The sequence below is a fragment of the Rhinatrema bivittatum genome, chromosome 10 (assembly GCF_901001135.1).
Source record: "Rhinatrema bivittatum chromosome 10, aRhiBiv1.1, whole genome shotgun sequence".
Lineage (NCBI taxonomy): Eukaryota > Metazoa > Chordata > Amphibia > Gymnophiona > Rhinatrematidae > Rhinatrema > Rhinatrema bivittatum.
The window spans coordinates 47526639-47540495 of NC_042624.1; the positions used below are offsets into that span (position 1 = coordinate 47526639).

The 13857-nt window shown below is 43.1% G+C and overlaps 1 protein-coding gene across 1 annotated transcript in view; it reads right to left on the minus strand.

Annotated features, from left to right (window-relative positions):
• Positions 1 to 13857, minus strand: part of COL11A1 (collagen type XI alpha 1 chain) — a 623839-nt gene that overhangs the window by 335781 nt on the left and 274201 nt on the right. The window contains 4 exon segments of the mRNA XM_029618381.1: positions 4786 to 4839; positions 6720 to 6773; positions 6884 to 6937; positions 7088 to 7141. Coding sequence (XP_029474241.1) covers positions 4786 to 4839; positions 6720 to 6773; positions 6884 to 6937; positions 7088 to 7141 — 216 coding nt within the window.

Genomic DNA, 13857 nt, shown 5'->3' on the forward strand with positions numbered 1-13857 from the left:
TTTTGGCCCATTCTTCGAGAAATAGGGACAGCCAACTACCTAAGACTGGAACAGAGGAATGGGCTGGCCGTATCTCATTGTGAGGACTTTGCGGCGGTGCCTTGATGGGTACCGTCTCAGAAGGGCCTTCTGCCCCAAAAGGAGTGAGACCATGCTGGAGACCTAGTGGAGGTGTTTCTTTGAAAAGCTCCACATGGCTTGTTATACCTGTGTTGCCCCCGGAAACTAGAGTGCGACGGAAAAAAAAGGATCTGGACTGCTTGGGGCGATCCTCTGATAGCTTATGAACCTTGTCACCCAAGGATTTGATAAGCTGGTCCAGGTCCTCACCAAAAAGTAACTTACCCTTGAAGGGTAGAGTGCCCAATGGTGATTTATTTTATTTATTTTATTTATTTATAGATTCTTTTATACCGAGGTATGTATAGTTATACATCACTTCGGTTTACAGGGAAACAATAAATTAGCAACAGGCTTTACATATAAGTTTAAACAGTAGAACATTTATAAGAAACAGGCTTTACATTTAACAGCTACAGGCTTTACAATAAATAAAATAACGGAATTCAATGGAAATATGCTAACTTCATTAACTATAATAACCATGATATATTAATATTCAAGAATTACGCAGGAACAATAAACTGTGGAAGGCAAAGTCCTATGTCACATTAGAGTCCATATACAGAAGTTGAATGACAGGGGGAGGGGTAAAATCAATGAATTTAGAAGAGGAGTCTGCAACCCAATCGCCTGGCTGACACCGCTGAGGCCATAGCTCTGGCTTGTACCCTGAGGAGATCATAGAGCTCATCAGCCCCATACACAATCGTGCCTTTCTGCCTGTTCCGCCTCTGCAGACGGGAGGTCCTGGGTGCTGAGTAATTGTTGAACCCACCTGAGGCTTGCCCGCTGCATGAGACTGCTACAGACTGTGGAGATCAAACCCCGAGCTCCGCCAGGACTGCAGGAATGAGGGGTTCCAACTCCTCCCTCTGGAACAGACGTACCACCCGAGGGTCATCACCCTCGTTTCCCTTGCTTCTTACCTGCAGCCGCACTGCCTGGCATGTCTGGAGTGGCAGACCCTCCTGAAACCACCACGCCTTTTAACTTCATGACCCTTAGAGACGCAGAAACATCAGCAGGCTTGGCTACCTTAGAGGGCAGTCCCTGCGTAGGTCTGACTGGCAAGGACCACCTTGCAGAGACCTGGAAACCAAAAACGCTTTATGCATAAGGAGGACAACATTTAAAGAAAAAGAATCAACATTCTTTTTCTTTAAAGATGTTGATCTCCTGGAAAAGCAGGAGATCAACATCCTGATCTCCTGGAAAAGCAGGAGATCAGGATGTTGATCTCCTGCTTTTCCAGGAGATCAACATCCTGATCTCCTGGAAAAGCAGGGTCCTCCTGCAAAAAAAAACCCCTGATCCTGATCTGCATTCTCATCAGGAGTTGCAGGAACTGGATACAATGTTGGAGGAAGCTCCCCCTCTCCCACAGCCCTTGCCTGAGCTGCAGTACATGTGCTTAAGATGGCTGTGGTCCCTGCACTGAGGGAGAAAGGATCAACTCTGAGCTCCTGCGGAGCCTGATGTTTTTGAGCCCCACGAGGCTTGGCTGTTGCTGCAGACCCTGAAAAAGAGCTGCCCACCCCCCTCGAGCAAATCCCAGCTCTAGAAAGCCACTTGGCCAATTCCCCACATGCTATACACCAGGATGACCGTGGCATGGTGGGGGAAAAAATTGCTCAAAAAACAAAAGAAATCGGCCAAAAATGTGGTGATTCAGGTGGGCAGGGGTCCTGGATTGCAGCTGACCAAAAAAGAAAAATTTTCAAAATTTTTTTTTTTTTTTTTTTACACAGTGCTCAGACACACACGGGTGAAGAGAGGGACTGGACCACCAGTAATCACTTCCCTGGCTGCTTACCTTACTGGAGCCTGCAATGAAAAGTGCGGGTGCCTCCGATGGTCTTTTTTTATTTTTAAAGAAACGAGCAGAGGAATGGGAGCCTCTCTGCTAAAAGACCTGAGGCAGGCACAAAAAGGGGGAGTGACTGGACCACTAGTATCACCTCTTTAAGCCAGGCAAGTGGTCACTGGGAAGAGGGGTACCAGGCTGAGTACTCAAGGGGAAAATCCCCCCTGGGACCCTGTAAGAGCTACGAGACAGAGCTGTCTCACATAGACAAGAAGTTTGACTTCCTTCAAATTCTTTTTTTTTTTTTTACATATAGAAATTAATCAATACTTGCTTGATCCTGGAAACAATCAGAAGGAGAAAGAAAGAAATCAGCACAGTATGGAAAACAGAGAAAGCTAAGGAACTGCAGGTTCAAATGCCTGCCTCTGCTGGGAGACAGAGAAATACTGAAGGGACGCAGCGTAAGCACTGTCCTGATATAGGATACCTTTTCAGTTTTTCTCTGACTCCCTCTGCTGGACAGGAGGCTCAACCCACTGTCTGGACTGATCCAGGTACATACAGGGAAAGGTAATTGTATCTGCATCTGAATGATCTATAGGGGCTCAATGTATTGTGCTTTAAAGTATTGAAATAAAAAAAGAGGTAAGGAAGACTAATTTGCTCTAAGTACATATAAATCCACTTACCCTCAACTTCAACTACACAGGAGAGAGTGGTAATTTTGATTATAATGTGTCTATTTTTGCTTTGTTCCACTGGTTTGTTGCGGTTTCCAATTCAGTTTGTCTGCACATTTCTATTTATTCTTTATGATCACTTTATTCTACATTTAGTGAGGGTTTCTCTGTGTTTTGCATATGTGACTGAGGTGAAGTATTTTGCTAGCACATACTGTATTTTCTCTATAGGGATTTATAGGCACTTGGTTTATTCTGCTTTCCTAATGTGAGCTGTATTGGAGTTTTAGGGTTTGGAGTAACATTTGCAGTATTGCCTTTTTATAGGTAAGATTGTTACTGTTTGAGTGCTAGCAGTTAGTGCTATTTTGGTATGGGAGGTTTATTATATTGTAATTATAATTCCCTTTACACATGACTTTCTGAGGGCCAAACCCACACCCAGCACATTTTACAATAGACCTATGACCCTATGGGTGCTTTTTGTTTGTTGGGCAGACTGAGAGGATGGTAGAGGTACAAGGTGGTAAGGTTTTCTGAGCTTCATAATATTTTTGCGCCAGCCCCAAGAGAGTGCACCACACAAAGACACCTACCATTCACCCATCTCCTACATCTCCAGGGGGCAAGGGTGGGAGGCTGATGGTAAGGTTCCTGGGATTGTGGCAGAGTTGCAGCTTTCTAGAAATATTATCGGTGTTACTGTCACTTCTCTGGAAACCCTGATCCTTGCCTCCACTATTTCCCAGCATTTTAAATGATCAAAAGGGACAAACTTCACTACTCCTTGGCCTTCTTGCTGATTTGACCTATGCTATACCTTTGGGTGGGGGGGGGACACCTTCTCATACCTCACCTAAGGGATATATTTTTTAAAATAGGGAGATAAAGTATGTACATTCAATGCATTGAAATACTTACTTTCAATGCATTTTGGGCCGGATTTTAAGAGGTACGTGTGGGTGTACATTTGTGCGCGCAACCTGGCGTGCACAAATATATGCCCTATTTTATAACATGCGCGTGCCGCTGCATGCATGTTATAAAATCAAGGGTCAGCGTGTGCAAGGGGTTACACAATTGTACAACTTGCATGTGCTGAGCCGTGCAGCCTTCCTCCGTTCCCTCCACCCTCCAACCTTCCCCTCCCTTCCCCTACCTAACCCGTCCCCCAGCCCTACCTACCCCCCCCCCCCTTACCTTTATCTTATAAGTTGCGCTGCCTCCGGAAAGGCGTAGGTTGCGTGCGCCGGCCGACGGCCAGCCCACGATCCCGGGCACAGCAGCAAATGGCCGCTGTGCCTGGAGGCTCTGACCCCACCCTTCCCCACCCACACCCCACCCCTTTTTCAAGCCCCAGGACATGCGTATGTCCCGGGGCTTCGCCAGAGCTATGCAAAATAGGCTTGGCACGCGCAGGAGCGGGTTTTCGCGGTTACCCACGTAATATTCGTGCTTAACCCTTTTAAAATCCACCCCTTTATGAATTTGCGTATAAGCATTCATATGTGCGTATATTGCGGGATATAGATATGCCTAGCATAGAGGTTGTAAATTACTATGGTAAAACTACATGTGGCCATTTATGCACATGTAGTGCATGTATGAGACACAATGTGTAGTTGTTTGAAATGTATCTTCCTAGTGTGAAAACACGCAGAATTGAAAATTACATGTGTAACTTTTTTACCTGGCTTATTTGCATATGAGTCCTGGTAGAAAAGTTATACATGGAGAATTGTTGCAATTTCTGCATGAAAAACTACATAGCTTAGTGCTCAATCTCTCAGTAAGCACAATTCATAAGAAGTGACATGATAAATAGTAGAATAAACAGACCATTTAGAGCACAACTGCATGTAGAGAATTTAAGAAAGTCCTCAATATTGTGACATCTTGCAATTGTGTAATCATGAGAAGTTGTTTTAAAGCAATAACTTTCTAGACTCAGTTTTCTATATGTGCTCTGACTTTCCATATGGAACTATGAGGGTCTAAAATGTCAGTTTTATGTTTTGTACCAAAATGATATGAGGTCTTTGATTACCAAACTTTGTTTCGACAATCAAACATTATTCTGAGTTGACATCACAATTTAGCAGGGCTTCATGCTTATCCTTTCCCTGTGAGAAAATCATGCATTTGTATCAGTATAATTCTCTTATCATCTCTTACTCTATGGCCTTTTTCACCAGGTAGACCAGGAAGACCATCAAAACCTCTGTCACCCTGCAATAAAAACATCAAATTATCAAACATGAATTTTCATCCATAATACATCAGTAAAGACATAAAACTCTTTGGTGTGTCCTAGGGCCAGATGTACCAGAAGGATTTTCCCATTTTGTGTTCATGGGAAAAAAAATGTTTATTACAGTCATTCCAAATTTTGGTCCGGAGGACACCAAGCCAGTTGGATTTGCAGAATATGTGCAATGAATATGCATGAAATAAATTTGCATGCAATTGAAGCGGTACATGTAAATCTATCTCATTCGTATTCATTGCACATATCCTGCAAATCCAACTGGCTGATCATCAGATTAGAAAATGGCTAAAGATAAAAGTATTACAAGAAATGACACTGTTTCATAATGTTTAAACGGTAAATGCCTGATGTAACCATGAACTTTTGTATTCTAGACCTGAACAGTGCATAGAGATGCTGATATGTGTATGCTGTCTGAAAAGCAAAGCCACATGTGCAGCACTGCCAGAGGCAAGCCATAGCAGATCAAGTCAGCCACTGGAACTAATCCACAGTGATCGGTGTGGACCAATGAAGACAGCGACCCCCTTTGGAAACAGATACTTTATTCCAGACACACAAAGACTAACTCTTGAAACACAAAAAAAGACACTGGAAAAACTCAAGGAGTGTGGCAGTGACAAACATGTTCCAGAATAACTATGAAACCATCCGTATGGGCAATGGAGAAGCATATGTGAGCAAAGTGACAGAGGATTGAGCATCAGACCACAGTGACCTATACTCCCAAATATAACAATGTCACAGAAAGGAAGAACCACAATGCTGTTGGAGATGGCAAAGAGCATGTGGCTGGATGTCAACATTCCTGACAAGTTCTGGGGAGAGGCAATGATGATTATCTGCAGAGCCTGCTGCCAACAAAGGTGCACGAAATGTGACAAGGCAGAAAACCTTCCATGAGTCATCGTAGGAAATTTGGCTACAAGGCTTACATCTCCTGAATGGAAGGTGCTCCAAGATAGCAGACAGAGCCACATGTAACCCCCTCTTTTCAAGTCGCTATATTGGCCCCCTGTCAGTTTCTGCATACAGTTCAAGGTTTTCTTCCTCGCCTATAAATGTATTCATGCTGCAGCTCCTCATTACCTATCTCTTCTCTCCCCACACCTTTCCTTGTGAACTCAAACTCATTGAATAAGTCACTTATATCCGTACCCTTCTCCTCCCCTGTCAACTCCTAATCTTGTGCTTTCCACAGGGCCTGATTTCAAAAAAGCCATTTACATGCTTAAAATTGGGTTTTACACATGTAAATGCATGTTACGCTTGTAAGTGGGCTTTTGAAAATTGCTACAATATATGCCACAGAATGTTCACAGAATATTCATGTTTAAGTGCAATTTACATGCGCAAATGGCTTTTTAAAATTGCTGTGATAGTATATTACATTTCCACATGTAACTCCTTTTAAAATTAACTCCTCTGCCTGGAATATGCGACCTGAGTTGCCATGTCATACTCTCTTCTCTGGCTCTTTCAACTCCCTCACCCTTTTGAAGCTGCTTTAAATCTTAGCAACTTTACCACACCCCATAACCTTGTCTGTCATGTATGCATGTCTTCACTAAAATTTGAAGCAAGGACTATCTCTTATGTGCATCTGTACCATACAATATATATTTCCAGTAGCACTTTAAAAATAAGAAATTGAAGTAGTAGGAATAGTAGAAATAGCGTGTCCAAAAAAAACATATCGTGTCCAAAAAAAACATATCGTGTCCAACGAACAACAGTTTATATTGTATTTCACATTTGTAACAATATTTTCTTCTCATCTATATACTTATTAATTAGAAATTGCACATGGCTCTTAATTCTAAATGTTTCAGCAACATACTTTAGACCCAGATTCTCCTGGCATCCCTCTCGATCCATCAGCACCAGCACGACCCTGGAAAACAGCAAACAAACCATGAAGTTCCCATGCTGTGACCACAGTAAACAAGTAAGCATTTTTCATTGTAGTTTTAGCATTTGAGACATGCCTTGCTTGATACATACTCTTTTCCCAGGTTTTCCATTAGGACCACTAGGACCTTGAATACCTCGAGGACCCTAAATTCACAAAAAAAATAAATAAATAAATAAAATAATAATAATATTTTCTTAAACTCAGAGCAAATTAATGGTCTAGATGGATTCATGTTGCTAGTGATAAGTAAAAGTGCAACGTGATCAATGAGTAAGAAATAATGCATAGTTTACCTGTGGTCCTGGGTCCCCACCTTCACCTTTAGAACCTGACCCACCAGGCGCACCCTAAACAGAACATTCAAAAGACGAAATCAAGTTAAATGATCAAAATCCAGAATTATAACTACTTTTTAAATGTACAACCTGTTTTATCACTATCAATTTATTTTATTATTATTGTATTACTAGCAAAGATTTTTGCCAATTTTTCTTCTTAGGATAAAACAGGTATATATTAGGGATGTGAATTGTGTGATCGATCGTCTTAACAATCGATTTTGGCTGAGGGGGGGGGGGAATCTGATCGTCTTAGTTTTTTAGGTTAAAAAAATCGTTTTATCGGGGGAGGGGGGAGGGCGGGAAAACCGGCACACCAAAACAACCCTAAAACCCACCCCGACCCTTTAAAATAAATCCTCCACCCTCCCGAACCCCCCCAAAATGTTTTAAATTACCTGGGGTCCAGTAGGGGGGGGGGGGTCCCGGCACGATCTCCCGCTCTCTGGCCACGGCTGCGTTAAGAGAAATGGTGCCGTGGCCCTTTGCCCTTATCAAATGACAGGGCAAAGGTAGCGCCGGTGTCATTTTGGTTCCTGTGACCTGACATCACGAGTGCAGGAGATTGCTCCCGGACCCCCGCTGGCGCCATTTTGCCCTCACTATGTCGACATAGTGAGGGCAAAGGTAGCGCCGGCGCCATTTTGAATATTGGCAAATCGGCCCGAGTGCAGAAGGTCGCTCCCGGACCCCCGCTGGACTTTTGGCAAGTCTTGTGGGGGTCAGGAGGCCCCCCCAAGCTGGCCAAAAGTCCCTGGGGGTCCAGCGGGTGTCCAGGAGCGATCTCCTGCACTCGTGACGTCAGGACACAGGAACCAAAATGGTGCTGGCGCTACCTTTGCCCTGTCATATGGTAAGGGCAAAGGGCCACCGGCGCCATTTCTCTTAAGGCAGCCGTGGCCCGAGAGTGGGAGATCGTGCCGGGACCCTCCCACTGGACCCCAGGTAATTTAAAACATTTTGGAGGGGTTCGGGAAGGTGGGGATTTATTTTAAAGGGTCGGGGTGGGTTTTAGGGTTGTTTTGGTGTGCCGGTTTTCCCGCCCTCCCCCCTCCCCCGATTTACGATTTTTGACGATAAATCGGGGGAATTGTTATTGTATCGCGGCTCTAACAATTTTTGACGATTTAAAATATATCTGACGATTGTTTTAAATCGTCAAAAATACGATTCACATCCCTAGTATATATGGCACCCTTTCTGGATCTGGCCACTAGATGCCACTATCCTTGTCCTTAGGACACACTTAGAAGGAGCCATCCATTTCTTCAGGCCCTCTCATCAGGAGGCTTTAGATTGGATGTCTCAGTGTTATTTAGCCCGGCCATTTTAACACTCAGGGGGTTCGGTTAGAGAGAGCAGCTGCAGAGTAAAAATGTAATTTTTCCACACTGGTAGAACCTCCCAGCCTTGCCCTAAAGAGTTTTCTTTCAGAAAGGGATCCCTCATCATGTACTCCCTGCCAGAGGGTCCTTCTTATATTAAGTTACTGAAAGATAGATTGTTGAGCCTGATACCCTGTAGGGGTAAAAGGGATCTCACCAGGGGACCAAAGACATGTGAGCAACAGTGATGGCTCCTGCTGTGAGAGACAGTGAAGGATAGAGAAGTCTAATTAGAAGGTACTGAGTTCACCTTGCTTCCTGGGGAAAGTCATCCTCACTAGCTGTACTCAAGGGACAGGGGCTGAAGATCAGTGAGCCCATTCACAACCTGTAGGCGGCAAGCACCTGTGACAGCATGAACACCAGTTTAGGAAGATGTGTCCAGTTAAACTTTAAGGGGGTAAATATTCAGCCACTAAGCAGCTAGTTAAGTTAGCAGGATATACATATCCAGCTAACTTAACCAGGATATTCAGCGGCACAGCTGAATATACCTGGATAAGAAAATTAGCCAGATAGATGATAACTGGCTAACTTTAGACCTGCCCTATGGTGCATTTAGATTTAGCTGGTTAACTTAACCAGTTAACTTTGCTCCTCCCCGGAATGCCCTCCTACCGCCCCAGGAATGCCCCTGACTCACCCACCTAAATTCTAGCTGGATAATTTGTCCTGGCTATAATTTAGCTGGATAAGCCTTTCAACTATGCGGCTAAGCCATTTAGACAGATAACTTTTCTGTTATCCATCTAAATATCTTTTGAATGTCTACCGCTAAGTGTTTTGGACTTTGAGTTAGTGGGGAGGTTTTTCGATCCCCCTTCCTCACTGGGATTTCAGTGCTGAGGAACAGCCTGATCCCCTCATTTTTCCACAAACGAAATCCCTGAAGTAACAGCTAAGAATAAATGAACATCTGGACCAAAGGAAGAGAGAACAAGATGAGGAGACCCCATCCGGATCTCTGCACATCAAGGAATCAGGACAGGCTGGGTGTCTGAGGGAAAGACGATGTCTAAAGGTAGGATTTTTGCAAAGCAAAGGGGAACCCTCCACTAGGATTCCCACAGCACCCCTGGGAGAGTTATACACATTTAAAACTACCATGGGCTCTACCCAGAGGTCTGTAATAAGAACACTGCCTCCACAGAAAGAAAATACTGTAACTACAGTCAGATGTACACTCATCATTTAGGACAAATGGACTTTATCTAACAGTATGAATCAGGAAACTTTATTTTAACACCCACACTTAGTTATGTCTAATTCTTATAGCCTCTCAAGAAGCACTTAAGGTTCAGCAAACACACACTGGTGACCTTTTCTCATTGTCTGGGCCATAAACGAGAGGGATTGAAAGTAAGCTGAGGACAAGTCAGCTAGCTGGGGCAGCCTTGAAGAAATACATTATATTGTGTGCCCTTGGTACTTAACACACCCCAAGTAAGGGTTACAGATATGAGCTAGAAATCTCCTCTTGGGAATCCTGGAAGTGTCTCTTATTGCTGGAGACCTCAGAAACGCTCTGATTAGTTATACTGAGGATTTGAATTATACATGGGATTTTGCTTCCTTCTGCTTCGGTTATTATTAGATTAGCTTCATTTGCAAAGGATAAGATTGAGATTAAGATTCAAACTTGGCCAACAAGGAAATCTATTTCACATAAACCTTTTTAAAAATGGGGAAATGATCAGTCAAGTAAAATCCTAATGCTCATCCTGAATTATGGCCTAATCCTGGTACTGATTTTTATGCTAGCTATAATCTTATTGATATATTTATCTGATGTCTGATTTCAACCTTTTATACAACCCTACAGAAAGTTGTATGAACTGGTAAAGCCACAATCAGCCAGTCTGATTGGCTACTGATCTTTCACTTCTGTCTACCTAGAAATGCATTACGTTCCGGATTCTCCTAATGTAAAAATCAATATTTTTCCCAGTTCTCGACATTTGTTTGCCCCCAGCTGGATGGAGGATTCTGATTTTGACTGGAATGGTTTGCCCAACCTTCCTTTAAGCTACATAGCTAACAGTATCCAGATTCTATTTTTTTTTTAAATAATTTCCATATTTATATCAGTCCTTGCTAGAACCTAAATTGACAGCCTGCATCATCATAGCCACATTCTGTAATTCCAGTTTATTTTACATAAGAGGACTAATTAAAGGGCCAATGTACTAATGTGTGTTTAAAGCATGCTAACGCTGTATTAGCCTTAATTAACTTGTATGTTAGGCTGTGAAAGCTGCAGAGTTAGCATGAACTAACAGAATCGAAATATTAAAGAGCTGCCTTCCAGTCAAATGTTTGCAAATCAGCTCATTAATATTAAAATAGGGCTAACACAAATTGCGTAAAGAAATGCAATTTGCATTAACTCCCTGTAACACAAAACTACATGTCTTTGAGATGTGGTTACTGTATGGGGCGGATTTTAAAACCCCCGCGCGCGTAAATCTTCCCGGATTTACACGCGCAGGGCCCTCGCGCGCCGGCACGCGCAGAGCCCCGGGACGCGCGGAAGTCCCGGGGCTTCCTGAAAGGAGCATGTCGGGGGCGTCGCCGAATGATGCGGCATTTGGGGGGGTGATGCGGCATTTGGGGGGTGGGCCCGGGGGGCGTGGTGCTGGCCCGGGGGCATGGCCACGCCCTCCGGAACAGCCCCCGGTCGGGTCTTGACACACCAGCAGCCCGCTGGCGCGTGCGGATTTACGTCTGCCTCTGGCAGGCGTAAATCCATGGATAAAGGTAGGGGGGGGGTTAGATAGGGCCAGGGAAGGTGAGGGGAGGGCGAAAGAAAGTTCCCTCCGAGGCCGCTCTGATTTCAGAGCGGCCTGAGAGGGAACGGAGGCAGGCTGCGCGCCGATCCTGGATTTTATAAGATACGCGTGGCTACGCGCGTATTTTATAAAATCCAGCGTACTTTTTGTTTGCGCCTGATGCGCCAACAAAACTATGCAATCTCGTTATTTTTTAAAATCTACCCTTATGTGTTTATAATAGCCCTCAAGAATTAATGCAAGGCCTGTTATAGGCCACAATATATACTTCTAAACGTGAAAGAACAGTGCCCCTGGGGGTAAAGGACTGCATGAGATCAGCTTGAGTAATTTGTTATGACAAAGGCAGTGGAGCAGAAGGCAGGATATCCTATTAACATCTTGACTGATGATGCTGGGGTTAGATAGAAGGTCTAGCGTTGGAAGCAAGGGGTAGGGGGACAGGCTAAAAGTGGCTGGGGTGGGGGGGCTTATTTCCTTATCAGAATCAGCTGACTTAATGGATAACTTACTGGAACAGCACCACCCCCAGCACTACCAAAACTAGCCGGAAGTTCAGAGCGCCCCTGAGGTCGGAGGAGGAGCCGGGTGAGGTCATTTAAATTTTCATTAACCCCGGCGCCCCCCCCCCCCCCACGCCTCTGATTACAGGAAGCGTCTTGTACCAGCAAAGTACCTGCATCTGAAGACTGGGGCTGCGGTCTCGCGCTGCAGAGACCTGTTGCTTGGTTACCAAATCTTTCAAGAATCTGAGAACCGACTCCAGGGACTTCAGAATCCAACGGGCAGCGGACTTAATAGGTACCTTACTGGAACAGCACCACCCCAGAGCTACCAAAACTAGCCGGAAGTTCAGAGCGCCCCTGAGGTTGGAGGAGGAGCCGGGTGAGGTAATTTAAATTCACGCACCCCAGGCGCTGCAGGAGCGTGTCCAAAGGAGCTAGCCCCTTTGCGCGCCCCTTCGCACTGCCCTTTCAGTGCTCCCTTGTACAACCTCTGTTTCTCTCAATTCATCTAAAACTAATTCCTACTGAAATTCTTCAAGAATGGATGCAACTAATAAACTCCAAAATCAAAATACAATAACTACTCTTCCAATAAAAATAACAATGCAAAAGAAACACACACCTCATATTCCTCATTATTGTAAAAAAACACAACTTTCAAACATCTGAAACAACGCATACATCCAATTCTCAAATTATATTATGCTTTCATTTATACTAGTGAATGCACGCTCTATAGTTAAAAAAATACCTTTATTCAATGACTTGATTAATGATTATAAACCAGATTTCATTGCAATAACAGACACCTGGCTTAAAAACACTGACATGGTACTCATCAACCAATTAAACAACCAAGATTACAACATATTCTCAATTCCAAGAAAAAGAAAAAAAGGAGGTGGTTTAATGCTAATTGCCAAAAAAGAGCTTCAGCTGACTCTTCGGCCAACTAACATAATTGCTCCATTTGAAATCACACTATTTGATTCCACTAAACTTCAAATTTGCCTTGTCTATTGCCCACCAGGATCTCTAGAAAAAAATTGTTCACCACTAATTGAATATATTATGAATAATATTTCGATTAACAAACCCATCATCATCTTAGGAGAGTTCAACGTACACTTTGATTTAAGCAACCATTGATGCACCTGCTTCACTACAACTAAAACAAATCATTGATGCTCCAACCCACAAAGCAGGTCATACTATTGACCTCATATTCATCAATACTAATGACTGGTATACTAACTCAACATTATTGAAATACCTTGGTCAGATCATCACCTAATTCAAGCATCACTGACTTCTAAATTCATCCTTAATCCTCCTCAAACCCAACAAAATAATATTACCTATTGCCCACAATTCAACATTGAACTCCTACAAGAAACCCTTCAAATGGAATTATCTAATATCAATTTATCAAATTCTCATGAAGCCATAAAATCATGGTTAATGATCACTAAAAATGTAGCTGATAACATCAATCCAATCATAACTAAATCAATAAAGCCATCAAAGCACAACAATCCATGGTATTATGATAGCATCAGAACATCTAAATGATTACTCAGGAAAAAAGAAAGAGAATGGAGACGTAACAAAACCTCAGTCACTCTAAACAGATACCGAATACATCTAGCACAATATAAATATTCCATCAACAATGCAAAAAAAGAATATTTTTTAAAAAAAATCAAATTCCACCATAACCCCAGAATGTTCTTCTCAATTGTACAATACCTCACAATGACTACCAATAAACCTACTTGCACATCATTCAAAAGTGATGATTTTGCTGAATTCTTTAGTATTAAAATATTAAACCTAATTCAATCCAACTTCATCAATAACACCCAATCCATATGTCTGAACACAAAATAAAATCAAAATGGACCAGCTTCGATACCTCCTCCACCATCCAGATCCAATCAATTATCAAGAAAATGAATCCTGCCAACCACCCTCTGGATAGCATCCACATTACAAGCCTCAAGACAATTGAACCTATTATAACAAAATTAATCACCAAGATCGTC